General features: G+C 43.4%; 1 protein-coding gene and 1 non-coding gene across 2 annotated transcripts; both read left to right on the top strand.

Moving 5' to 3' along the window:
* The first annotated feature begins 18 nt into the window (after positions 1 to 18).
* LOC132509783 (zinc finger protein 160-like) lies at positions 19 to 21,872 on the top strand. The gene is made up of 4 exons (XM_060131244.1): positions 19 to 64; positions 11,795 to 11,885; positions 14,997 to 15,123; positions 19,079 to 21,872. The coding sequence occupies exons 2-4, from the start codon at positions 11,871 to 11,873 to the stop codon at positions 20,506 to 20,508; spliced, it is 1,572 nt and encodes a 523-aa protein (XP_059987227.1). The 5' UTR covers positions 19 to 64; positions 11,795 to 11,870; the 3' UTR covers positions 20,509 to 21,872.
* TRNAE-CUC (transfer RNA glutamic acid (anticodon CUC)) lies at positions 17,135 to 17,207 on the top strand. The gene has a single exon. It is a non-coding gene; the product is annotated as a tRNA-Glu (tRNA).
* Positions 21,873 to 26,413: the final 4,541 nt, after the last annotated feature.

Genomic DNA, 26,413 nt, shown 5'->3' with positions numbered 1-26,413 from the left:
CTTGCGCAATTTCCTGCAGACCCCGGAAGCGGTTACCGCGGAGCGAAGGTCGCCCTACGGGATCGTGAGTTTCATCTTTCTTGTTTAAACCTGCGCTTTGCGTTACCCCGTCCTCCATACCTGGGTCTGAGGGTATATTGGGATCTTAAAATCCTGGCACTCCTCTTCCTCCCAAAGTAAATGCAGACGTCGCCAGTGAGAGGTGGGAGGGGGAGGGGGTGGGAGTGCGGAGGTGCCGCTTCTCCTTGTTTTTGAAATGCGCGAGCTGCACGCCCCTCAGACTCGCCCACTCGGCCCCTGGAGGGCAGCGCCAACTGCCCCGCTTCAGAAGAGGCCGCGTCCTCTTTATGATCCTGGGATTCTGGAGAGTCCGCCCCGTTTCCTAAACACACCCAGTTCCCTTCACTTCGCACACTCCTCAGCCGGGTCTTTACGCTCCCCAGGCCTCCTTTCGTTGGTCACCGCCTCTTCTCACCTTAAGTTGGGGGAAGAGGCTAAGAAAGGGCCTTTCTTGAGTCACCCAGAGTTTTTCTGTCCCGAATTCTACCCCACTGGATAATGTGCTCTATTAATGTGGAATTAATAGGCGGGCATCTAATCCCATCTGTTGACTAAAAAAAAAAACAAACCACCACCTAGAAGTTGAGAATTATGTTTTATTTGGCAGACAGATCTGAGGACTTAAGCCCAGAAGACAGCCTCTCAGATGGCTCTGAGGGACCGCTCCCAAGAGGTAAGGGAGGAGCCAGGGTATATAGGAGTTTTGCAACAAAAACCAGGTAGTTAGAACATCAAGAGATGAGTTAATTTAAGAAAACCAGACATCTCCAGTTAATGAATTTAGTGCTTTTCTGCGTATGGGAAGATGCGAGTCTGGGCTCACTGAAATAATTCCTATGGTACGCACGTTAGCTATCTAGGGCTGGCATCCTGCTTTTGTCCACCCTGAATCCCCTTAGGGAGTACAGTCGGGGTGGCTGCGGTGGCTCTTGGCTTGATGGCCGCAGCGTCCTTTGTTTAGTGGTATGGCAGAAGACATTCTTCATCCATACAGCCCGTTCCTGGGTGAATGAGGCACAGACCCACCGAGAGAATGAGGAAAATGAGAAGAATGAGGAAGAGCCGTAAATAGATGGCAAAGTGAAGGATAGAGGGATGAGCTCGCCAAGAGACAGAGTTACTGCCCTCAAAAATAGAACAGCCAGTTATTTTACCAGCAGAATGGGTTTATTAAGGAATTGCAATACATGACAGGCAGACGGTAGCAAAACACCATAGGCAGGTCCAACAAGTCAAGGAGAGGAATGTTGCTTTATAGAGGAAAAGGAGGAAGTTGGGAGTGGTTGTTTTGAACAAAAGTCCCTTGAAGGGAAGCGGAGAGTTTGGAGTTGGCAAGGCGATTCCCATTGGCTGGGTTTGTTGCGCGGCAGCGAGGAGAATAATTCATTTTTTTCTTTTCTTTTTTTTTTTTTTTGAGAATAATTCTTGTTTGAGATCTGTAATTGATGTCTTCCTGTTGGCGTTTGTAATTGACTTGTAGTGCCCGAGGGCTTTCCCTTAAAGCCTCCAGATTGATGAGGTTTCCCTTATTCTGTTTCACAGAGTGAAAGAATAAGCTGAGAAAGTAGCAGGGGGAGAAAAGAAGATACAGATTATTTAGAGTGTGTGTGGAGGGTCCTCCAGGGAGATGAAGGGGAGCAAATAGGGAGAGGAGGCCCTTGATCAGCAAGAAGAGCCGTGGATAATAAAGGGGGATGTGGGGCATTTTACCCAGAGTGGGGAAAAAGGATAAAAGAGTTGGGCAAACAGCAACTTTGAGCTGGTACAGAAAGAAGGGGCAACGGGAGACAAGAGGAGCAGAGCAAGCCGGGGGTGCCAGAGGGTGGGGACGTGTCAGGTGTAACAGGAAAAGAGCAAACGTAACAGAGAGCAAAGATGGGGGAAAAGAAAGAGGCAGAAATACATGAAGATTTGAGACTATCCAGGGAGACTGGGCAGAAAGAGCAACAAGAGGGGAAACAAGTTGCCAGAATGGAGTAGAACCGGTGTGAAAGGAGGAATAAGACAGAGAAGGGGAGAAACGGCAGGACAGGGGAGGAGACCAAAATGAGCAGAAACCTAAGAGGGAAACACAGAACAGCCAACAGAAATAATGAGAGAGGGAAACAGGGAGCTGTGAAGAGAGGGAGCCAGATGAGTGGTGAGTTGACCGGATGTGGGTGATGAAGTGGCGAGATATATTTATTTGTGACTTCTAATATAATGCATTGAAAACGTGGTTAAAATATGCATGAAAATGACATTCGCAAAACTCCTTTCTAAAAGGCTTGTGCATTTTGTTGTTATTTGTATCAGAAGATAACTTCCATTTGCAGTTGACGGAGCAGTGATTTGACTCGGTTGTGGGTCACCCTACTCCCTTTTCCCAGCATGGGGTCGAGGGTCAGGGAGATGAGAAGGAGGGCAAGAAATGACTGTCACTATGTGGTGCCCTTTGTTTTTGGCTGCACCTCGCAGCTTTCGGGATCTTAGTTCCCCGACCAGGGATCAAACCCATGTTCCCTGCAGTGAAAGCGCAGAGTCCTAACCACTGGACTGCCAAGGAATTCCCTACATGGTGCCTTTTTATTTTATTTTTTAAAGCTTTTATTTAATTTATTTATTTTTGGCTGCACCACACAGCATGTGGGATATTATTTCCCCAACTGGGGATCGAACCCGTGCCCCCCGCATTGGAAGCGTGGAGTCTTAACCACTAGAACACCAGGGAAGTCCCCATGGTGCCTTTTTAAAGGAACACTAAAAGTGCTGTTTTTCATAATGGATTTACTTTTTTCTTCCTAATTCCTTTACAGTTAATACATTGCTTTTTTTGAAGCTTGAAAGAAATCTTCGTTTATTCAGTTTACACTTTTCTATAAATAATTTTTAACTTCTGACATAAGCTCTGGCGGCCTTCTATAGCAGCTCATGGCATTCTTTTCAAAGTATGACATATTTTCATTTAAAAAAAATTTGACTATGTAATTCATTAGATTTTCTTTTTCTTCAATTTTTACACTATTTCCCTTTTAAATTGTGTCCAGTACAGACTGAGGCCTGCAGGCTCTCTGCTCTTTGTTAGAAACATTCTTTGGACTCTGGTAAATAAATTTAGTTTCTTCCAGTGTATACTTTGGTAAGGATGTCAATGATCTTTTGTCTTAACAGTCTAAACCTAGTTTAACCTAGTTTAAAATTCCATTTTTAAAATTTTTATGTGACCTATTAAAATAGTGAGCTGTGAGCTACCAAGTAGATGTTTCCCTCAAGTCCCTCTTGTCCACTCTCTGCAAATGTTGAAGGATGGTCGGAATTGACCTGGAACCTTCTTCCAAAAGAGCCCAGCAGTTCATGATGGAGAAATTTGCTCAGAGCTTATTTCTGTAGGTGACCCTCTGGCAGTGCTGTCAGCAGCAATTGCTATGTTCAGAATTATGTATTTTGTAAATGTTTTACTGTGATTTTTCTGGAAAAGAGGAGTTCATTGCTTGAGATCAATGTGATCAAACCTTGAAATAGAAGTTTCCTTTGCTCAGGCATGTGAAAGATGGTACTGGAATTTTTTTTTTTAAAGATTTTTGGATGTGGACCATTTTAAAAGTCTTTATTGAATTTGTTACAATATTGCTTCTGTTTTATGATTTGTTTTTTTGGCCACGAGGCATGTGAGATCCCAACTCCCCGACTAGGGATCGAACCTGCACCCCCTGCGTTGGAAGGTGAAGTCTTAACCACTGGACCGCCAGGGAGGTCCCGGAATTTTTTTTTTTTTTTAAAGGTCAAAGTGCTATGGCGGGTGGTGGGGGAAAGAAAGGTTTTTTTGTTTTATTTATTTATTTATTTATTTATTTATTTATTTATTTATTTTTGGCTGTGTTGGGTCTTCGTTTCTGAGCTAGGGCTTTCTCTAGTTGCGGTGAGCGGGGGCCACTCTTCATCGCGGTGCGTGGGCCTCTCACTGTTGCGGCCTCTCCCGTTGTGGAGCACAGGCTCCAGACGCGCAGGCTCAGCAGTTGTGGCTCACGGGCCCAGTTGCTCCGCGGCATGTGGAATCCTCCCAGACCAGGACTCGAACCAGTGACCCCTGCATCGGCAGGCGGATTCTCGACCACTGCGCCACCAGGGAAGCCCAGTCCCGGAATTTTTAAGGGAGATCGATAAGGCTCAACTCTGCCCACTGGCCCCTCCAGGCCACCTTTTCAGAATTCAGTTCCGTCTGGTTCTGCTCACTCAGCTCAGACCTTCTCAGGGTAACCTGATGAAATGACCCCCTCTCCGGGGCCCAGTGAGCCCACCTCAACGAGGAGATGATGGGCTAAAGCAGCAACTCTAAATCTGAGTGATACCAACCCCTGAAACGGTTAGTAAGATTCAGTGTGTGTCTGCATGTGGCTGTTCTTGGATGGAGTGCCCAGTTGCCATGAGAATTCTTTTAATGGGTCCTAATCCTCCAGAACGAGGGCGGAGGGGGGAAGGCTGGAAGCAGGGGCGTGGGCGCAGACAGCGAGCCCATCTGTAGCGGGCTTATCCCTGCCTTAGGATGGTCAGGGGTAAGTCTGTGGGTAAATCGTGCCACTACCTGGCGTTGAATCCTCCGTTAGCTCTCCTCATCCTCAGCACAAAATCCTGACTCCTCCCTGTGGCTGCTCAGCCCTGTGTCATCCTCAGGGCCCTGCCGGTGTCCCCAGCCTCATCCTGGGAGCTGACCCTGTTCTCATGGTTCACTCTGCCCCAGTCACATTTGCTGTTTCTCTGGTCCCAGACACCAAAACCTTTTCTGTCTTAAGTCCCTGCTCTCACCCTGAATCGTCCTGGCTCTGGCCCTTTCTCCTCCTTTAGGTCTAGGCTTAGAGATGTGTTGCCACCCCTCCAGGCCATTCATGTAAGGTTCCCTTCACCAGTCAGTATCTGTCACGTTAGCGCTGGTTTTACTGTCTCCAGACCAGTCACTCATATCAGCAATGCTCTTCTCTGTTGATTATTTTCAGTCATTCCCATGTCCTCTCCATTGGAGGGCACAGAGACTATCCTGCTTACAGAACAGCTGCCGCCTCTTACATCGGGGTTGGGCTTCGGCGTTAGGGCTGTGGGTTGGGCTGAGTACTCCTCAGCATAGAGCAAGAGGCAGGGATGGGGGTGGGTGGCATTTTGCTTCTGGAAATTTCAACACCAGTTAATCTAAACCTCCTGTGGTTCCTTATTTTACTCAGAAAGGAGCAAATCCCTGAGTACCTGGTGTCCTCACCCAGTGTGCTGAGGTGTCCCCACGTTCGGCCTGCTGTGTCATTGTCTTACTTTAACCCCCAGGTCTTCCAGACTGCGTGTCACCAGGGACCAGTTACCGTCTTGGGCAGGAGTTTTGCCTTCCACCAGGTCACCTTCTTAGAGTCAGGGACCCTAATTTCCCTTCAACAAGGGTGGGGAGAAGGTCAGGAACCTAAGGGGGCATGAAAGAGGCACCTGCTTAAGAGGTAGGGACTCTTGTAAGTTGCTGTGAGTGGGAGAAGACCAGACAATGGTAGCCTCTTCGAAGAGATCTGGGGCTTCTCTGTCTCCCTGTGATGTCCTCACTGAATTCACTACAGCCAATTTTCAGCTGTGGGTTTGTTTTTTGTTTTTGTTTTTGGTCACACCCCTCGGCTTGTGGGATCTTAGTTCTCGACCGACCAGGCATCGAACCCGGGCCCTCGGCAGTGAGAGCTCAGAGCCCTAACCACTGGACCACCAGGGAATTCCCTCAACTGTTTTTAAACCGGAATGCGTGTTGTCCCTGGTTGCGGGCAGGTGTTCCCAACAGGGCTCACTTCTTGGCCTCCGTACTGAAGGCCCAGTGTCCTTCTGTTTGCAGTTTGCATGCAGTACTGCACTGTCTGTGCCCAGAGGTCCCTGTGACTTTCAGTCCAGTTTGCTCGTGTGGAGGCGGAGTAGAAAAGGGAGGAAGCAGAGGGGAGCCCATAGGCATCTCCAGAAGGGCCGTGGAAGCTAGAGCGGGCCTCTAGATAAGCCCAATGAATAGTGTGTGCACCTGTCCCAAGTGTGTTTGTGGGATTAAAGGGGTGTGTGGAAGCGTTGGCAAGGGAGTCTAAGATCTGCGAAGAGCACGTGGAAATGGGTTAATGGGTAGTTACGGGGCTGCGTTTTGGGGTGCCGCTGTCTTAAGTCAGGTTCCCCGGGACACAGGTGCCAAGACTGAGATTTGCATATGTGGGTTTAACGGGGAAACTCATGGGCACACTTGAGGAATGACGGAAGTGGAATTCAGCCGAGAGAAACAGTATCCTGCAACGTTAGAACCAAGGCCTGAGCTGAGTCCATAGGGAGCTGTGGGTGCAGGAGGATGGGTGCCTTGGTCCTGAGGGGCTGGATCTAGCGGGCGCCCCCCAGCACCCACTCCACACGGTGACTTCCGTGGGGTTTGCAGGAATCACTGCCCAACCCAGAGGATTTATAGGGAACGTCTCAGAGCATATTTGGGGGGTACCTTTGGTATCTGGGGTTATTTTGAGTCGCAGGCTAAAAGGTTTCCCCCACATTTTGGAAGACTCACGTGAGAATTCGGAGTGTTTCTGAAAGATGCTGGCGTCTCAGCGGGGCATGTGCATCCCTGTAGACACCTCTTTTTCTTTGGTAGATTTTGGTCGTGCCAGTGTTTGGGGTGGAGTCATCATGAGTGAAAACATGATGTCTTGTTTCAGTAGGTCCTTGGGTGTCTATGTGTTATTCCGTTGTGAATTCCTGAGTTATTGGGGCTTGTGGGATTTCATAGCAGGAGCGGGGTTCGGCACGGAGTATCTGGGGAGACTGTGAGACCCCATGGGAGTTTGTAAGAGCGTCTGATTCCAGAAGGGGAACAGCTCAGCTGGCAGACGGTTTTCATTAGGGAGAACTTACTGGGAGTCCGTAGGCAAAACACTGTAAGAGAGCTTACAAGGGGGCCATGATGTAGGGAAAGGTCTGTGAAAAATCAGAGGGCAACGACACCCCAGCGAAACACCTGCAGCAGAAAGGCTCATCCTTGGGACTCTTTTTGTTTTGTTTTTTTTTGAACTATAGTTTATATATAGTTGTGTTAGTTTCAGGTATACAGCACAGTGATTCAGTTTTATACATATATACATAGAATATATATATATATATACTTTTTCAGATTCTTTTCCCTTATAGGTTACTACAAAATATAGAGTATAGTTCCCTGTACTATATAGTGGGCCCTTATTGGTCATCTGTTTTTTATGCAGTAGTGAATATTTTAATCCCAAACTCCTGATTTATCCCTCCCCCTCCTCTCCCTTTCAGTAACCATAAGTTTGTTTTCTTTGTGGGTCTATTTGTTTGGTAAATCAGTTCATTTGTATATTTTTCTCTTTTTTTTAGATTCCACATATAATCGATTTCTTTTTTTTTAGATTCCACATATAACTGGTATATTTGTCTTTCTCTGTCTGGCTTTACTTCACTTAGTATGAGAATCTCTAGGTCTAGGTCACGCTCTCCTTGAAAAGATACAGCCTAGCTTCCTTGCTGCTAGGGCAGTGGGGATTACTCTCTACTGGTCACACATAGCACCACCCCCCCACCCACGCAGAGTCACTGCACCTGGGGGAGCAGAGAGGCCAGATGTTCCAAACTCACTTTGCAACAGGGATATATCTTCAGCAAGGAGGAGCACGAGGTCCTGGGTAGGCAGCTGGGGAGAGGATGGGGAATGCTGGCTTTCGGGGGCGACAGCCCTGATAGTGGCAGGGAGACTCGGGAATTGGAGAAGGGGAAGCTCTGTTCATCCTCACTGGGGGACCCTCTCTTCAGCAGTGACTAGTATAGAACAGGGTGAGCTGGTGGATTCATATTCAGAGAAAGGGTGTCTTCTTTGCGACCAACACACTTGCCCCCAGCACACCCTTCTCCCTCTGTCTCTGCTCTGTTCTCTAGAACAGCGAAGGTGATGCTTCCGCAGGTGAATGACCTGAGATTGGAAACATGGTTTGTCTGTTTGTGCCTCTCCTGTGTCCCCTCCCTTCAGGCCTTCCACCTTCCTCTCTAATGTTCTGTTCAGACACACCCAGTTCCTGCTGTTCAACCCTTAGTTTGCGCAATCCCAAGACGCTTGGATTGGGGGCTGTGACCATTTAAGGCAATGTCATAGCAAAGTGAGAATTTGCACACCAGGACCCTTCCTCCATTGAGGAGTCTGGGCAGCCAGGAGGCCTCTTCTCTTTCTGCCGAGGACAGCCTCTTTCTTTGCTAACATGCATCTCTCCTCTCCTCCTGTGGCAGCCACCTGTGGATCAGCTCACTGCGATCCTGGTGGAACTTGCACTTGCCCTTGCCACCTTTTGAGAGGGCGGAGAGTGATTTGAGTGAAGGACTCTCAGCTTGACCACCCTCCTCCTCTGCTCCTGCTCAGCTCCCCCCTCACTTGTGATGAAGGCTAATCAGTCCCCCAGAATGAAGGCCACGCCAGAGGGCATACAAGTAGCGCTTGGTGTGTGTCTGACCTGGCAGTCGTGCCCCAGTTGCCAGCCCCATGCAGTCTCCAGACAGTATGGCATCCTTCCTCCACTGCATCTTCAATTTGCCTGTCTCAGCAGTTGCTTTGGTCGTTTGTTGTTGTCGTTTTTGTATTGTTTTTGTTTGTGGTTTTTAATTGATGGATAGTTGATTTACAGTGTTGTGTTAGTTTCAGGTGTACAGCAAAGTGATTCAGTTATTCATACATATATATATTCTCTTTCAGATTCTTTTCTGTTATAGAAAAGAATAACTCTATTCACTATCTTGTACAAGAGAGTGAATAGAGTTCCCTGTACTATACAGTACGTCCTTGTTGGTTATCTATTTTAGACATAGTAGTGTGTATATGTTAACCCCAATGTTTTGGTCATTTGTAATGGTGGTATTGTCCATCTTAAACATGCTTCCCAAATTTTTCATTCACTCCTTTCTTCCATCTTTAAAACAAGACATTCTCTATTAACTACATTTCCCTCTCTAGTAAGTACCCCTTTTCTGTGCCCCATTTCAGAGCACAAGGCCCTAAAAACTTGTTTACATTCTTCAGTTCTTCACTTGAACCTTATCCAATTAAGCTTTCACATCCTCCATGTCACTGACACTTTCTTTTTCAGAGTCACTGATGACCTCCTCGTTTCTTTTTTTTTAAAATTTATTTTATTGAAGTGTAATTGATTTACAATGTTGTGTTAATTTCTGCTGTATATATATATACCTTTTCATGTTCTTTTCTGTTATGGTTTAATACAGGATATTGAGTATAGTTCCCCTTGTCAATCACCAGTCTGTTCTCCATGTCCATGATTCTGTTTCTGTTTTGTAGATAAGTTTGTGTCATATTTTATTTATTTATTTATTTATAATTTATTTTATTTATTTTTGGCTGCATTGGGTGTTTGTTGCTGCGTGCGGGCTTTCTCTGGTTGCGGTGAGCAGGGGCTACTCTTCGTCGCAGTGCATGGGCTTCTCATTGCAGTGGCTTCTCTTGTTGCAGGGCACGGACTTTAGGCGCGCGGGCTCAGTTGTTGTGGCTTGCGGGCTCTAGAGCACAGGCTCGGTAGCTGTGGTGCACGGGCTTATTTGCTCCATGGCATGTGGGATCTTCCCAGACCAGGGATCGAACCCATGTCCCCTGCATTGGCAGGTGGATTCTTAATCACTGCCCCACCAGGGAAGCCCCTTGTGTCATATTTTAGATTCCACATATAAGTGATATCATATGTTGTCTTTCTCTGACTTACTTCACTCAGCATGACAATCTCTAGGTCCATCCCTGTTACTGCAAATGGCATTATTTCATTCTTTTTTATGGCTGAGTAGTATTCCATTGTGTGTGTGTGTGTGTGTGTGTGTGTGTGTGTGTGTGTGTGTGTACGTACACACCACATCTTCTTTATCCTTTCATCTGTCAATGAACACTTAGGTTGTTTTCATGTCTTGGTTACTGTGAATAATGCTGCTATAAACATAGGGGTGCATGTATCTTTTTGACTTGTAGTTTTGTCTGGATATATGCCCAGAAGTGGGATTGCTGGATCATATGACAACTCTATTTTTAGTTTTTGAGAAACCTCGGTACTGTTTTCTATAGGAGCTACACCAATTTACATTCCCACAACAGTGTATGACCTCGTTTCTAAATCCAGTATTTAACTTCCTGTGCTCATTCGCTTTTCCTGTCAGCAGCAGGTGGCACAGGTCCTCACTCCCTCTTCCTTGAAACACTTTCTTTCCATGGTTTTGAGGACGTCCCACTAACCTTTATAAGCCTATCTACCTATTTGTTTTATTTTCCTCCCCCCTCCCTGTTCACTTCTTAGCTCCCTCTGCTGAATTCCTGACCTCCCTGGTCTCTGAATGTGGGTGCATCCCAAGGCTGAGTCCTGGAACCTCTTCTCTGTCTATACCCGCTGCCTTTCCTCATCATCTCATCATATGGCTTTCAACACCACCTACGTGTCTCGCAGTTTATCCTCTCCATCCAGACTTCTGCCTTAAACTCTCAATCCTGTGTCCAGCTGTCTCCTCGACATCTCTGCTGGGGACATCTAACAGGAATCTCCACCTTAATTTGTCCAAAACTGGTCTTGACCTCCCCCAACCCTGTTCCGCCTGCCGTCCTCCACATCTCAGTTAAGGGCGACCCTGTGACTATCTCGGCATTGTAAATGCATTACATTATTTGTAAGTGTTTTAACGTATAAGATAAAAGAAATATTAGATGTTTACTTAAAGTGAGAGAAACAATACATAGTTTCTAAAATTCTTTTGAGAGATGGGCGAAAAATGCTTGGAGACCAAGGCCCTTCATCATCAGCTTCCCCCGGTGCCTCTCTGACCTCCCCTCCCGCCCACCTCCTCACCCTGCTGCAGCCACCCAGCCCTCTTTCCCTCTCCAGGGATGAAGCTTGTACTCTCAGGGCCCTCACGGAGGTGTCTCTCTGCCTAGAACTATCGGACTCAGGAGCCGTAGGTGGCAAACACGCTTCCTCCGCCAGGTCTGTGGTCTGATGTCAGCGTCTGAGTGGAGCCTTCTCTGACCACCCCCCTCCCATTTAATATGCCAGCCACACCCTCACCCCCACCTCTGGTCCATGACACTTGCTTGACGTGTTTTCTTCTGCCCCTTCCCCTTCCACTGCTGGGTCCTGGTGACAGCAATTCACCACGGGTCGAAAAGAGACAGAAAGAAGGTGGGAGACGGGCCCGGCTTGCCTCCTGGCTTCACGTTAGACGGATGAGGCATTTTGCAGATACATGTTTTGTACCCCTCCCCCATCAAAGAGTCTTCGTCAAATTTAGTTGGGTGGGGCATAGCCCCAGAAATGTTTTAAAGTGCCCCCAATGATTCTGATCTGTGTCCTGCACTGAGCACCAGGGCTCTGTATCTTCCCTTTCTGAGGCTGAGATTAGCCCCTGGGAGAGGCAAGGGGATTCTGCTCTGCGTGGGGATGGATCAGGGCTGGTCTGTGACCTGCAGGGGATCATCGGGTCCCGCTGAGGTGCCCGCTGCTGCTGGGTACGTGAGGGCCTCACCAGGAGGGGAGCGAGATCTGAAGAAAGTGTGGGAAGACTCACCTGTTGGACTTTTACGAGTTTACTGTCCTGAGCCCCTCCTGGGACAGTGGGTAGCAGAGGACCGTCTGTTCCACATGCTGAGGGCTTCCCTGTGTGTGTGGTGGTGACTCAGGAAGGGGGTGTGTTGATTCTGAGCATTAAACAGCATCTTTTCCACTTTCAGGGTCGACTTGAAAGACTCATATTGCCTGAGGAAGAAGCCCTGAAGAGGAGGAAGAGGAAAGAAAGAGGAGTCTGGAATGGCTCTTTCTCAGGTAAAGTCATATTCTCAGTTGTTTCTTCTGTCTGTCCTTCCTGAAATGCCCTTCTTTGGACTCACTGATCTTGTCTGACTCTGAAGTATCCTGCCTGACACCTGTACAGTCATAGCCACCCGGGGCCTTCCCTCAGGGCCTGCCATCTCCACTTAGATTCTGTCTCATAATGACCCAGTGACGTGGAACTTGAAGAAGCTCCATTGTGGTCATCAGGAGACAACTCTTATTTCAGTAAATTTAAGTGTGTATATGTGTGTGCACGAGTGCATGGATGCTCAAGCCCATGGTTTTTATAAAATACATGTCATTATCTCTAAGTAGGTTAGGTATGGGAATTCCCTGGCGGTCCAGTGGTTAGGACTCAGCGCTTCCACTGCAGGGGGCACAGGTTCAGTCCCTGGTCGGGGAACCAAGATCCCACAAGCTGCGTGGCGCGGCCAAAAAAATTATAAATAAATAAATAAGTTATATATTATTTAGTTGTTGAAATTATAAGTATTTTTCATTGCATTAACTTTTTTCTACACTATGACATTAATGAGTTAAATAGTTATGAAAAGAGTAACATGTATGTGCGTGTGTGTGCATGTCTTCATGATGACATTTTATGTAGTTCTAGGTTGTTAGCCTTGAACTTGTTTCAGGTTTCCTCAGGGAACCCTCTGTCAATGTACCTTTGATGCTTTTATATGACTTAAATGCTTTAACGTTTAAATTCAGAATCTAAACACCTGGATTTATATGTTTGTTCTACCATCTTTAGCAATTTGACCTGAGGCAAATTTCTTAGAATGTCCGTGACACAGCTGTCTCTGCCTTAAGATGGAAGGGACCAGACCTTTTTTTTTTTTTTTAAATTGTTTTAAATTTGATATTGGAGTATAGTTGATTAACAATGTTGTGTTAGTTTCAGTTGTACAACAAAGTGATTCAGTTATACATAACACAGGTATCTGTTCTTTTTCAAATTCTTTTCCCATTTAGGTGATTACAGAGTATTGGGCAGGGTCGCTTGTGCTATACAGTAGGTTCTTGTTGGTTATCTATTTTATTTTTAAAAATTTATGTGTTTATTTTTGGCTGCATTGGGTCTTTGTTGCTGCGCATGGGCTTTTCTCTAGTTGCGGTGAGTGGGGGCTACTCTTCGTTGCGGTGCACGGGCTTCTCACTGTGGTGGCCTCTCTTGTTGCAGAGCATGGGCTCTAGGCGTGCGGGATCAGTAGTTGTGGCTCGTGGGCTCTAGAGCGCAGGCTCAGTAGTTGTGGCGCACAGGCTTAGTTGCTCCGCGACATGTGGGATCTTCCTGGACCAGGGCTTGAACCCATGTCCCCTGCATTGGCAGGTGGATTCTCAACCACTGCGCCACCAGGGCAGTCCCTGGTTATCTATTTTAAGCATAGCACTATGTGTATTGTCAATCCCAAGCTCCCAATTTATCCCTCCCCACCCCTGACCAGATCTTTTTATTATGTTTTTTTAAATTTTACTTACTTATATATTTTAAAAGTAATTTTTATTGGAGTATAGTTGATTTACAATGTTGTGTTAGTTTCAGGTGTGCAGCAAAGTGAATCAGTTATACATATACATATATCCATTCTTTTTCAGATTCTTTTCCCATATAGGTTATTACAGACTGTTGAGTAAAGTTCCCTGTGCTATACAGTAGGTCCTTGTTGGCTATCTATTTTATATGCAGTAGTGTGTGTATGTTAATCCCAAACTCCTAATTTATCCACACCCCCACACCCCCTTTCCCCTTTGGTAACCATAAGTTTGTTTTCTATGTCTGTGAGTCTGTTTCTGTTTTGTTTATTTATTTTAATATTTTAATTTTATTGGAATATAGTTGATTTACAATGTTGTGTTACTTTCAGGTGTGCAGAAAAGTGAATCGGTTATACATGTATCCACTCTTTTTTAGATTCTTTTCAAATTTTTTTTAAATTTTTTAAATTAATTTTTTTTGGAGTAGAGTTGGTTTACAATGTTGTGTTAGTTTCTACTGTACAGCAAATGAATCAGCTATACGTATACATATATCCCCTCTTTCTTGGATTTCCTTCCCATTTAGGTCACCACAGAGCATTAAGTAGAGTTTCCTGTGCTATACAGTATGTTCTCATTAGTTATCTATTTTATAAGTAGTATCAATAGTGTATATGTGTTAATCCCAATCTCCCAATTCCTCCCACTCCCCCCATTTTCCCCCTTGGTATCCATACATTTATTTTCTACATCTGTGTCCCTATTTCTGCTTTGCAAATAAGATCATCTATACCATTTTTCTAGATTCCAGATATATACAGTAATATATGATACTTATTTTTCTCTTTCTGACTTACTTCACGCTGTATGACAGTCTCTAGGTCCATCCATGTCTCTACAAGTGACCCAATTTCGTTTCTTTTTATGGCTGAGTAATATCCCATTGTATATATGTACCACATCTTCTTTATCCATTCCTCTGTTGATGGACATTTAAGTTGCTTCCATGTCCTGGCCATTGTAAATAGTGCTGCTGTGAACACTGGGGTGCATGTGTCCTTTTGAATTATGGTTTTCTCAGGGTATATGCCCAGTAGTGGGATTGCTGGGTCAGATATTTTTAAATTTGGTATTATGTTATTATACGAGTTAGTACATGCAAAGTATTTAGAGGAATGCGTAGCACATGAGGAGTGTTCAAACACTTTTTGAGATTACTGTTGCTGTCATCACCGTTTCTTTAAAGCCCCTATAGACGTTGTCATCTTTGAAGATGTCATTCCTGCTCTTGTTCCTCTAGACATTGAATATAACTTGGTGTGTGGAGCATATCTCACATTTCTATACAGATAATCCTGTGTTGATTGTGTGTGTGTGTTTCTTGTATTGTCCACAAAAATGGGAAGTCCACACTGATTTAGAGGCTATCATAACCTCTTATGGAAGAGTGTAATAAACCAAAATTAGGGACACATAACTTGCTCAAAAATACCGTAAGTGGATCTGCAACAATACTCACTTCAGTCCAATCGATCCTTTCCCCTCTCTCTCCTCTTCTCATTTTGTGTGAAAATAAGGACTCTCCTCATGGCCCATTGGTGAAATGTGTTTTCATTTCAGACACAGTTGACATTCAAGGATGTGGCCATAGAATTCTCTCAGGAGGAGTGGGAATGCCTGGACCCTGCTCAGAGGGCCTTGTACAGGGACGTGATGTTGGAGACCTACGGGAACCTGCTCTCCCTGGGTGAGGATAACTTCCCTCCAGAATTCGGGACCTGTCCTTGGGTATCTTTGCATTTTCCCTTGTGTGCCTCTTGGGAACCCCTACATTGCCTGCCTGAGATCAAAGCCCTGTTGACTCAGAAGTGAACAGCTTCATAATGTAGCATGAGGACTTTGAACTTGTCCTTTCTTCATATGATCTTCCCATTTCATGATCGAGGGTGATTCCAGAGCTTACATATGCATAAAATCTTATGGCAAACTTAAAATATCCAGTTCCCTCTTTTCGACCCCTGTGCTTTTGATTCAGTGCTTCTTGGAAGAGAGCTAGATGTCTGCATATTTTACTACGCTCTGTGCATTCAGAAGGAGACAGTCAGTGGGTGAATTTTTGAAATTGTTTGTTTAGCTTTATTGAGGTATAGTTGTCAAATAAAATTGTAATATATTTAAAGTGTACAACGTGATGATTTGATATACATATACATTGTGAAAGGATTCCCATCAAGTTAATTAACATACGTTACCTCACATACTTTTTTTTTTTTTGGGGAGAACACTTAAGTTCTACTCTCGTAGCACATTTCAGTTTTATAGTATTATCCACTATATTTATCACGTTTTACATGAAATGTTCAGACCTTATTCATCTTATGATGGAAATTGTGTGCCCTTTTATCAACCTTTCCCCATTTCCATAACCCCCAGCCCTGGGGGTTATGGAATAACACAGTTATTCTACTCTGTGTTTCTAGACCTGGTTTCTTCCCTCATCATTGTACTCCCTCCCACTGATTGACTGATTGATGGCTGCGCCGGGTCTCAGTTGCGGCATGTGGGCTCCTTAGTTGCGGCATGCATGCGGGATCTAGTTCCCTGACCAGGGATCGAACCCAGGCCCCCTGCATTGGGAGCGCAGACTCTTACCCGCTGGACCGCCAGGGAAGTCCCTGTGCTCCCTCCCTTTTAGATCTCTTCCTTTTTGCCCCATGTCCTATAGTTAAGAATGGGACAATATTATGCTACTTGCTAAGTCAGTTTCTCTTTTTTCTTCAGTCAACATTTTAAGTGTCCGAATGCATTTATCTTCCCACAGATTGGCAAGTACACACACTGCCCACATGCCCATTACTTCCTAGTCTCTACGCTTATTAACATTTTTTTATTCTCTTTTTTTAAATTGAAGTGTACTTGATTTACAATGTGTTAATTTCTGCTGTTCAGCAGAGTGATTCAGTTATATATACATATATATATATACATATATATATATATGTATACATACATTCTTTTTCACATTGTTTTCTGTTGTAGTTTTCTTATGACAGGGCCGAAAGTAAGCTCATCACACGAGATGAATTGTGCAGAAGCACAGCAGTAGAGGGCTGCTGCTCGCTCAGGCAATACAGCGCCGTCTGTCCTGCTGTGGTGACTTTTATTTAAGTATTATCTATGTTTACATCTTAAGACTTGTTTTCTTAACATTCCAGAAATGCCAAAGCAGCAACATATGCTTTTATTTATTATACAAGCAACAATGGGCTTTCTTGAAGACATGCCGTGCTTCGTCCTTGAGCTCATAAGCAACACAAGGACATCTCCTTGTGTTCCCATCATTCTGATTATACTAAGGTAGCACAAGGACGTTTCCTTGTGTTCTGATTATACCGAGGTCATTTCATGGATCAGTGCCCAGAGTATCCAGGACTGCCTGCAGTCCTGGCTTATTCGCCCGCCCTCGGTTTGCCAGAGGGGGGGCTCATGGGTCACATCTCCTTTCCATGTCCTCAGTTATTCCACTACATTTTCCATTATGGTTTACCCCAGGTTATTGAATATAGTTCCCTTGCTTATTTTTCAAAACACGTTGTTTGTTTTCTTAGTTTTGAGAGTTCTTTGTATAACCTGGACACAAGTCCATGGTGAGATATCTGTCGTGCACATATTTTCCCCTAGTCTGTAGCTGGTGTTTTCATTTTCTTAACAGTGTCTTTTTTAAAGAACTTTTAAAAAATTGAAGTATAGTTGGGAATTCCCTGAAGGTCCAGTGGTTAGGACTCTGCACTCTCAATGCTGAGGGCCCAGGTTCAATCCCTGGTCGGGGAACTAAGATCTCGCAAGCCGCTTGGCCAAAAAAAAAAAAAAAAATTGAAGTATAGTTGATTTACAGTGTTGTGTTAATTTCTGCTGTACAGCAAAGTGATTCAGTTATACCTACATATACATCCTTTTTTATATTCTTTTCCATTATGATTTATCACACAATATTGAATATAGTTCCCTGTGCTGTACAGTAGGACTTTGTTATCTGTTCATTCTGTATATAGTAGTTTGCATCTGCTAATCCCAAACTCCCAATCCATATCTCCACTGCTCACCCTTCCTCTTGGCAACCACATGTCTGTTCTCTATGTCTGTGAGTCTGTTCCTGTTTCATTTGTGCTTTTTTTTTTTTTTTTTTTTTGCCGTGTGGCTTGCAGGATCTTAGTTCCCCCACCAGCGATTGAACCCTCACCCTCAGCAGTGAAAGCACAGAGTCCTAACCACTGGACCACCAGGGAAGTCCCATATGCCAAATTTTAGATTCCACATATGAGTGATGTCACGTGGTGTTTGTCTTTCTCTTTCAAAAAGTCAGTAGTCTTAACATAAATTTCAGTTCTCGTTTTGTGTTGTTTCTGGAACAGAAGCCTTGCTTTTTTTTTGTCTTCAGAAGGATTTGTTGAGAATTTCACAAACAATAGTTTCATATAATTGCGGTTGCTTATTACTTATACCCTGGTTTTATCATAGCTTACTAGAATGTTTTATTTACTAATTTTCTTTTTTTAATTGAAGTATAGTTGATTTACAATGTTGTGTTAATTACTGCTGTCCAGCAGAGTGACTGAGTTATACCTACACATATATACATTCTTTTCCATATTCTTTTCCATCATGTTTTGTCACTGTTTGCTAATTTTCATTATGATTTATAGATGATGGCTTTTCAGTGGGTATTATGCAGTATAACTGACTCACATCACTGGTTAGTGTTGCAGAATGGCCATTCTGAGTGAATATAGTTCTATGACTTTTATAACTGGTATTCAGAGAATTACTGTATTTTTATAACATTGTTTTATTAAACTTCATTTCCACTTCCAAATTGCCATTTATTTATATTACTCATTAGTTAAAATTATGGCTTATTTACCATTAGAGTACTGTGCTTTAGCATTTATTGGTGCACAATCGATATGCAGTAAATATGTGTAATATCTTTATCTCTTCAAATCTGAAACCGCCATATGTTTTCTGTGAAGTGGTGTGTGCTTTGGGGTCATGGTACAAAAATACCCCTTCTTTCAGGGCTAACATGGGTACACTATGGGTGTTTCAGCCATTGATTGTTTAAAGTAGGCTTCCCTAAAATTAATTTGAAATACATGTAATCACCCTTTCTCTCTTTTTTTTTTTCCTAATTTATTCATTTTTGGCTGCATTGGGTCTTCGTTGCTGCACGTGGGCTTTCTCTAGTTGCGGTGAGCAGGGGCTATTCGTTGCGGTGCGCAGGCTTCTCATTGTGGTGGCTTCTCTTGTTGTGGAGCATGGGCTCTAGGCACGTGGGCTTCAGTAGTTGTGGCACGTGGGCTCAGTAGTTGTGGCTCGCGGGCTCTAGAATGCAGGCTCAGTAGTTGTGGTGCATGGGCTTAGTTGCTCTGTGGCATGTGGGATCTTCCTGGACCAGGGATCGAACCGTGTCCCCTGCATTGGCAGGCGGCTTCGTAACCACTGCGCCACCAGGGAAATCCCACCCTTTCTTTATGAAAGAATCTCATTCCCTTTGTGTTCCTAAAAACTGAAGATCATGGTTGCAACGTTTCTTAACTGTTCAAAATATGTAGTACTTCTGATACAATATTATGTTCTTCAATATGAAATATTTCTTTCAAACTGTAATTAATAGGAGACATATGATTCTTTATGTCTTGTAGATACCTCTCTTAAATGTGTGATCAAGGAATCCGCACCAAAAGAGAACAGTCATACAGGGGAAGTGTTGCAAACAGTGTTGTTGGAAAGACATGAAAGCTGTGAGACTGAGGACTATGGCTATAGGGAAATCCAGAAAAATGAGCGTGACTTTGAGTACCAGTGGAGAAGTGACAAAAGAAATTACAGAGGAGTGCCTGTCACCCATAAAAAAAATCTCACTGGTAGAAGAGATCAACATGGTAGAAGAGATGAAGGAGACAAGCCTATTGAAAACAGGCTCGGACTAAGCTTTCAGTCACATCTGGCCGAACTGCAGATATTTCCAACTGAAGGGCCATTGTATGAGTATCATCAAGTTGAGAAGTCTAACAACAGTGGTTCCTCACTGTCAGTACTTCAGAGAATTCTTCCGAGTGTCCAAACCAACATTTTTAATGAATATGGGAATGATTTCTGGCATTCTTCGTTACTCACAGAAGACCAGAAAGCATACATTAGGGAAAAACCTTACAAATGTGATGAGTATGACAAAGCAGTTAATCATGGCTCACAACTCACTAACCATCAGGTAATCCACACAGGTGTGAAACCTTACAAATGTAATGTATGTGGCAAAGCCTTTAACCAGAGCTCACATCTCACTAGACATCAAAGAATCCACACAAGAGGGAAACATCACAAGTGTGAGGAATGTGGTAAGGGCTTCAGTTACAGTTCACACCTTCTACGTCATCGCAGAATTCATACCGGAGAGAAACCCTACCAGTGTAGCGAGTGTGACAAAGCCTTTAGTGTGTATTCAAGTCTTATTTATCATCAGGTCGTCCATACTAGAGAGAAACCGTACAAATGTAATGAGTGTGGCAAGGTCTTCAGTCAGAGTTCAAGCCTTACTAATCATCGCAGGATTCATACTGGAGAGAAACCTTACAAATGTAATAAATGTGGCAAAGCCTTTAATCAGAGCTCCCACCTCACTCGACATCAGGTCATGCACACTGGAGAGAAACCCTACAAATGTAGTGAGTGTGGGAAGGTCTTCACTCAGAATTCAAGCCTCGTAAGTCATCGGAGAATTCATACTGGGGAGAAGCCATACAAATGCAACGAGTGTGGCAAAGCATTTGGTGTGTATTCAAGTCTTACTTATCATCAGGTCACCCATACTAGAGAGAAACCTTACAAATGTAATGAGTGTGGCAAGGTCTTCAGTCAGAGTTCAAGCCTTCCTAGTCATCGCCGGATTCATACCGGAGAGAAACCTTACAAATGTAATCAGTGCGGCAAATCCTTTATTCATTGCTCAAACTTCAACAGACATAAGAAAATCCACACTGGAGAGAAACCTTACCAATGCAGTGAGTGTGGCAAGGTCTTCACTCAAAACTCAAGCCTCATAAGTCATCGGAGAATTCATGCTAGAGAGTAACCTGACCGATGTAACGAGTGTGGCAAAATAACACAAGTTCAAGCATGGATTGACACCAGAGAGTCCACACTAAAGAGAAATTACATCAGTGTAACATATAGGACAGAGGACTTGTACAGACTTCGCAACTCACTAGACATCAGAATATACATCTTTGATGAAGCCACAAGAATGTAATGTGTGTATAAAGGCTCTTATCTGTAGATCAAAACTACAGAACATCGCAAGATTCCTACTGGAGATCAGCTTTACAAATGTAATGAACGTGGGAAGGCTTTTTATTAAACATTCATGGCTTTGATGTCATGAGAGGATTTATACCTGAGAGAAACCAGGGAAATTTTTTTTTTTTTTTTTTTTAGGTACGCGGGCCTCTCACTGCTGTGGCCTCTCCCGTTGCGGAGCACAGGCTCCGGACGCGCAGGCCCAGCGGCCATGGCTCACGGGCCCAGCCGCTCCGCAGCATGTGGGATCTTCCCGGACCGGGGCACGAACCCATGTCCCCTGCGTCGGCAGGTGGACTCTCAACCACTGCGCCACCAGGGAAGCCCATGGAAATTTACTGAATGTGGAAAGGCCTTTAAGCAACAGTGTCCCCTCAGGATTCACCAAAGAATTCATAATGGAAAGAAGCCTTACAAAAGTAATGAATATTTAAAATTTCTTCAAGACTTTTTGCAACAGAATCCACATCAGAGTATTCACATGAGGAATAACTAAGTCTCAAGTTTAGTCTGAAATATTGCATACTGCAGAATAAAATTAAAAGTCAAAATATGTTAAAACTTAGGTAGATATATAGCTAGATCCTGAGGATGTTATCCTATGGTTTCTTTTCTGAATCTCTTATAGTTTAAAGTAGTATAGTTTTACATTTCACGTTTAAAGCTATGACCGATTTTGAGCTAATATTTGTGCAGGTGTGAAGTTTTGGTGGAGATTCTTTCATTTTTTTTCCTAGTGTGGAAGATCAGTTGATATGGTGTAATTTTTTTCAGATTCTTGCTTCATTCAGGTTTCTTGGTACCTTTGTCAAAACTCAGTTGCAAGTAATTGTGTGGGGCTATTTCTGGGTTCTCTGTTTTGTTCCATCGTTCTGTATGTCTCACTCCACAAAATCAGTCTTGATTACTTTTTATCTTATTAGAAGTTTTGAATTGAATGAGTGATTCCAACCAGTTTATTCTTCTTCAGATATTTTAGCTATTCTAGTTCCTTTTGCCTTTCCATATAAGTTTTAGAAAAATCTTGTTTGTGCCTACAAAATATCTTGATAGAAAATGCATTAAGCCTGCCTGTCAGTTTGCGATCATTTGACATCATTTCTATGTTAGGCCTTCCAATAAATGGCTGTAGTATGTCTATTTATTTCTCTGATCTTTGGTTTCTTTCACCAGTATTTTATAGATTTCAGCATCAAAATCCCGTCAACGTTTTGTTTGATTAACACATTTCTACTTTTTTCTTTTTTGAATAATTGGACATGTTATTTTTAACTTGTTTCCATGTGTTAATTGCTACTATATAGAAATACAATAGATTTTTGAATGTTGATCTTGTATCCTCAGAACTTACCAGTCTCACTTATTCTAGAGGTATTCGCAGATGACTTGGACTTGTCTGTATATATCATTTCATTAGTTTCCTAATGCAGCTTGTTGACGAAAATTCAATTATCTATCAAGAAGAAAAAAAAAGGGGGAATTTTATGCACGCCAAATTGAGGACTATAATCCAGGAAGCAGATTCTCCGAAATCTCTGAGAACTGTTCCAGCTGTTAGAGTTCAAGGTACAGTCATACACATTTTCGAGACAAAGGATCGTGCATCAGAATGACATACTGATACTTGACATAAAGTTCACCAAGGATACGTAGTCCAGGTGAGTACATACAATGCGAGCAGCAAGTCACCATGACCCCCTACAGAGTTGGGAAAGAACGCTATTCTTGTAAGAAGTTAAATTGCTAGTGTCAAAAGAGAGGAAAAAAATTTGACCTCTCCAGTTGGTTGGGCAGGCACTCCCACCTTTGAGGAGCTGTGGTTAATGTGTAATGCAGATGCACACTGCACATTTGGGAGGGAGGAGGCCCAAACAGAATTTTATGTTAATTTTTCTCTTGTCTTGCCTTAAAATATAAATTTTATTTCATCAGGCGTTAAGAAATTATCACAAACTAGGTGGATTAAAACAATAAAATTTATTCTCTTTCAGTTCAGGTCAGACGTCTAAAATGGGTATGTTAACAGAACTGTAACCCTGACATTCCAGGGAGGAATTTATTTCCTTGCACTTTGCAAATTCTGCAGACTGCTTATATGCTTTGCCGCTTCATCCATCGTCAAAGTCAGCCAGGTACCATCTTAATATCTTTTTATCTCTGTCCTTCTTCCACCACAGTAGCAGCTTCTATGTGGTCAAGTCCAACTGCATCCTTCTTATTCAACCCCTTCTGATTATACCATGCTTATTGGATGATCCAGGATAATCTCTCATCTCAAGATCCTTAACACTTGAAGGTTACAGGGGTGAGGATGTGGCTGTCCTTTGGTGGCGGGAGGTGATTGTTCAACCCACCACCACAATGATACCTCCTCCTGATGGATACACTGTTATTATCTTCTTTCTGTTCTTTATCACTTCTATTTCCTTTTATTCCCTTATTTCATTGGCTGTAACTTCTAATTGCATGTTGACTAACAGTGGTAAGAGCGGACATCCTTGTCTTATCCTCAGTCTCTGTGGGGGAAGCATTCAGTCTTGCACCATTAAGAATGATGTTTGTTGTAGGTAAGCTTTCTTAGGTGTTCTTTATTGAGTTGAGGAAATTTCCCTCTATTCCTGGTTTTCTGAAAGCTTAAACTGAGTGTTGAATGTCGTCAAATGCTTTTTCTGCATCAATTGATAGGATGCTATGATTTTTCCACTGTAATCTGTTGCTACTGTGATTTATGTTGATTGTGTTTTAAACGTTAAAACAGCCTTGCATCCCTCGAGTGAACCCCTTTTGGTCATCGTGTACAGTTCTTTCTATATATTGTTTGTTTGTTTGTTTTAAATATTTATTTATTTGGCTGTACCAGGTCTTAGTTGCGGCACACAGGATCTTCAGTTGCAGCATGTGGGATCTAGTTCCCTGACTAGGGATCGAACCTGGGCCCCCTGAATTGGGAGTTTGGAGTCTTAGCCACTGGACCACCAGGGCAGTCCCTCTTTCTATATGTTGCTAATTTCTATCACTAATATTTTGTAAGAATTTTTGCTTTTTTTTTTTTTTTTTTTTTTTGCGGTACGCAGGCCTCTCACTGTTGTGGCCTCTCCCGTTGCGGAGCACAGGCTCCGGACGCACAGGCTCAGCGGCCATGGCTCACGGGCCCAGCCACTCCACGGCATGTGGGATCTTCCCGGACCGGGGCACGAACCCGCGTCCCCTGCACCGGCAGGCGGACTCTCAACCACTGCGCCACCAGGGAAGCCCTGCATATTTTTTATGTGGGATTTAGTTAGTAGTTATTGCTTTCTTCAAATGCCTTTATTTTTGTTACCATGCTAATAGCAGTCTCAGAAATTGAGTTAAAAAGTATTCATGGTCTAGTTTCTGGAAGAAATTGTATACAAATGCTGTTATTCTTCATACATTTGATAGAATTGCCTAGTGTCACCAGTTGAGTCTAGCAATAAGTTTGGGAGGGGCACTTTTTTTGAGGTAAGAACACTTAACATGAGTACTACCATGTACAGTATTGTTAGCTATAGGTAGTATGTCATATCGTAGATCTCCAGAACTTATTTATCTTGTATAACTGAAACTTTGTACCCTTTAAACACCATCTCCGCATTTCCCTCTCTGCTAATCCCTGGCAACCAACATGCTACTCTGATTCTATGAGTTTGACTATTTTAGGTTCCACATAAAAGTGAGATCATACAGTATTTTTCTCCATCGGTCTTGTTTCACTTAGCATTGAGTCCTCCAGGGCTATCCATGTTGTTGAACAATGACAGGATTTCCTTCTTTGTTAAGACTGAATAAGATTGCATTGCATGTTTATAAAACATTTTCTTTATCCATTCTTGTGTTGATGCTCATTTAAGTTGTTTCTATACTTTGATTATTGTGAATAATGCTGCAGTGAACATAGGAGTACTGGTACTTCTATGAGATCCTGATTTTATTTCCTTTGGATATATAACCAGCAGTGGGATTGTTGGGTCATATGGTAGTTCTATTTATAATTTTTGGAGAACCCACCGTACTGTTTTCTGTAGTGGCTGTACCGCTGTTCCCTTTTCTCAAACATCCTTGGCAACATTTGTTATCATTTGTTTCTTTAAGAATCATCTTAGGGACTTCCTGGCGGTGCAGTGGTTAAGAATCCGCCTGCCAATGCAGGGGACATGGGTTCGAGCCCTGGTCCGGGAAGATCCCACATGCCATGGAGCAGCTAAGCCTATACACCACAACTACTGAGCCTGCTCTCTAGAGCCTGCGAGCCACAACTACTGAGCCCATGTGCCACAACTACTGAAGCCTGTGCGCCTAGAGCCCGTGCTCCGCAGCAAGAGAAGCCACCACAATGAGAAGCTCGCACATCACAACGAAGAGTAGCCCCTGCTCTGTGCAACTAGAGAAAGCCCGCATGCAACAACGAAGACCCAATGCAGCCAAAAATAAAGAAATATATAAATAAATTTATTTATTAAAAAAAAACTAATAACCATTCTAACAAGTATGAAATGATATAGCATGGTGGCTTTGATTTGCTTTTCCCTGATTAGTGATGTTGGGTATCTTTTCATATACCTGCTGACCATTTGTATGTCTTCTTTTGAGAAATGTCTGTTTAGGTCCTTTGCCCATTTTTTAATTGGATTATTTGGGGGAGTTTGCTATTGAGATGAGTTCCTTACATATTTTGGATATTAACCCCCTATCAAATATATGGTTTGCAAATACTTTCTCCCATTCTGTAGATTGCCTTTTCACTCTTTTTTAATTTTATTATTGTTTTTTTAATTATTTATTTATTTGGCTACACCAGTCTTAGTTGCGGCATGTAGGATCTTTAGTGTGGCATGCAGGATCTTTAGTTGTGACATGCAGGATCTAGTTCCTTGACCAGGTATCAAACCTGGGTCCCCTGCATTAGGAGCGTGGAGTCTTAGCCACTGGACCACCAGGGAAGTCCCTGCCTTTTCACTCTTTTTTTTTTTTAATAAATTATTTTATTTATTTGGCTGCGTTGGGTCTTTGTTGCTGCATACAGGCTTTCTCTAGCTGCGGCGAGCGGGGGCTACTCTTTGTTGTGGTGCGCGGGCTTCTCATTGTGGTGGCTTCTCTTGTTGCAGAGCACGAGCTCTAGGTGTGTGGGCTTCAGTAGTTGTGGCACACAGGCTCAGTAGTTGTGGCACATGGGGTTAGTTGCTCTGCAACATGTGGGATCTTCCCAGACCAGGATTCGAAACCGTGTCTCCTGCATTGGCAGGTGTATTCTTAACCACTGTGCCACCAGGGAAGTCCCTGCCTTTTCACTCTTGATTGATTCTTTTGCTGTGCAGAAACTTTTAGTTTGATGTGGTCACATTTGTCTAATTAGCTTTGTTGTCAAATAAAAAAAAATTATTCCACAGGCCGTTGTCAAGAAGCTTTTCCCCTGTTTTCTTCTAGGGGTCTTACAGTTTCAGGTCTGACACTTAAGTATTTAATTCATTTTGATTTGATTTTTTTTTTTTTTTTTTTGCTGTGCCATGCAGCATGTGGGATCTTAGTTCCCTGACCAGGGATTGAACCTGTGCCCCCTGCAATGGAAGTGTGGAGTCTTAACCACTGGACCTCCAGGGAAGTCCAGTAGGATCTTTTTTAATGATCAGTGATAGGGTGAGCTGTTTCAGTTACAACACTTG

Source organism: Lagenorhynchus albirostris, chromosome 19 (genome assembly GCF_949774975.1).
Source record: "Lagenorhynchus albirostris chromosome 19, mLagAlb1.1, whole genome shotgun sequence".
Lineage (NCBI taxonomy): Eukaryota > Metazoa > Chordata > Mammalia > Artiodactyla > Delphinidae > Lagenorhynchus > Lagenorhynchus albirostris.
Note: the sequence above shows the minus strand (reverse complement) of the source record. Positions and strands in the feature narration are given on the sequence as shown.

Excerpts from the sequence above, each read along its gene's own strand:
- LOC132509783 (XM_060131244.1), top strand. Across the intron at positions 15,124-19,078 it reads CGGGAACCTGCTCTCCCTGG|ATACCTCTCTTAAATGTGTG; the intron begins GTGAGGATAACT and ends TATGTCTTGTAG.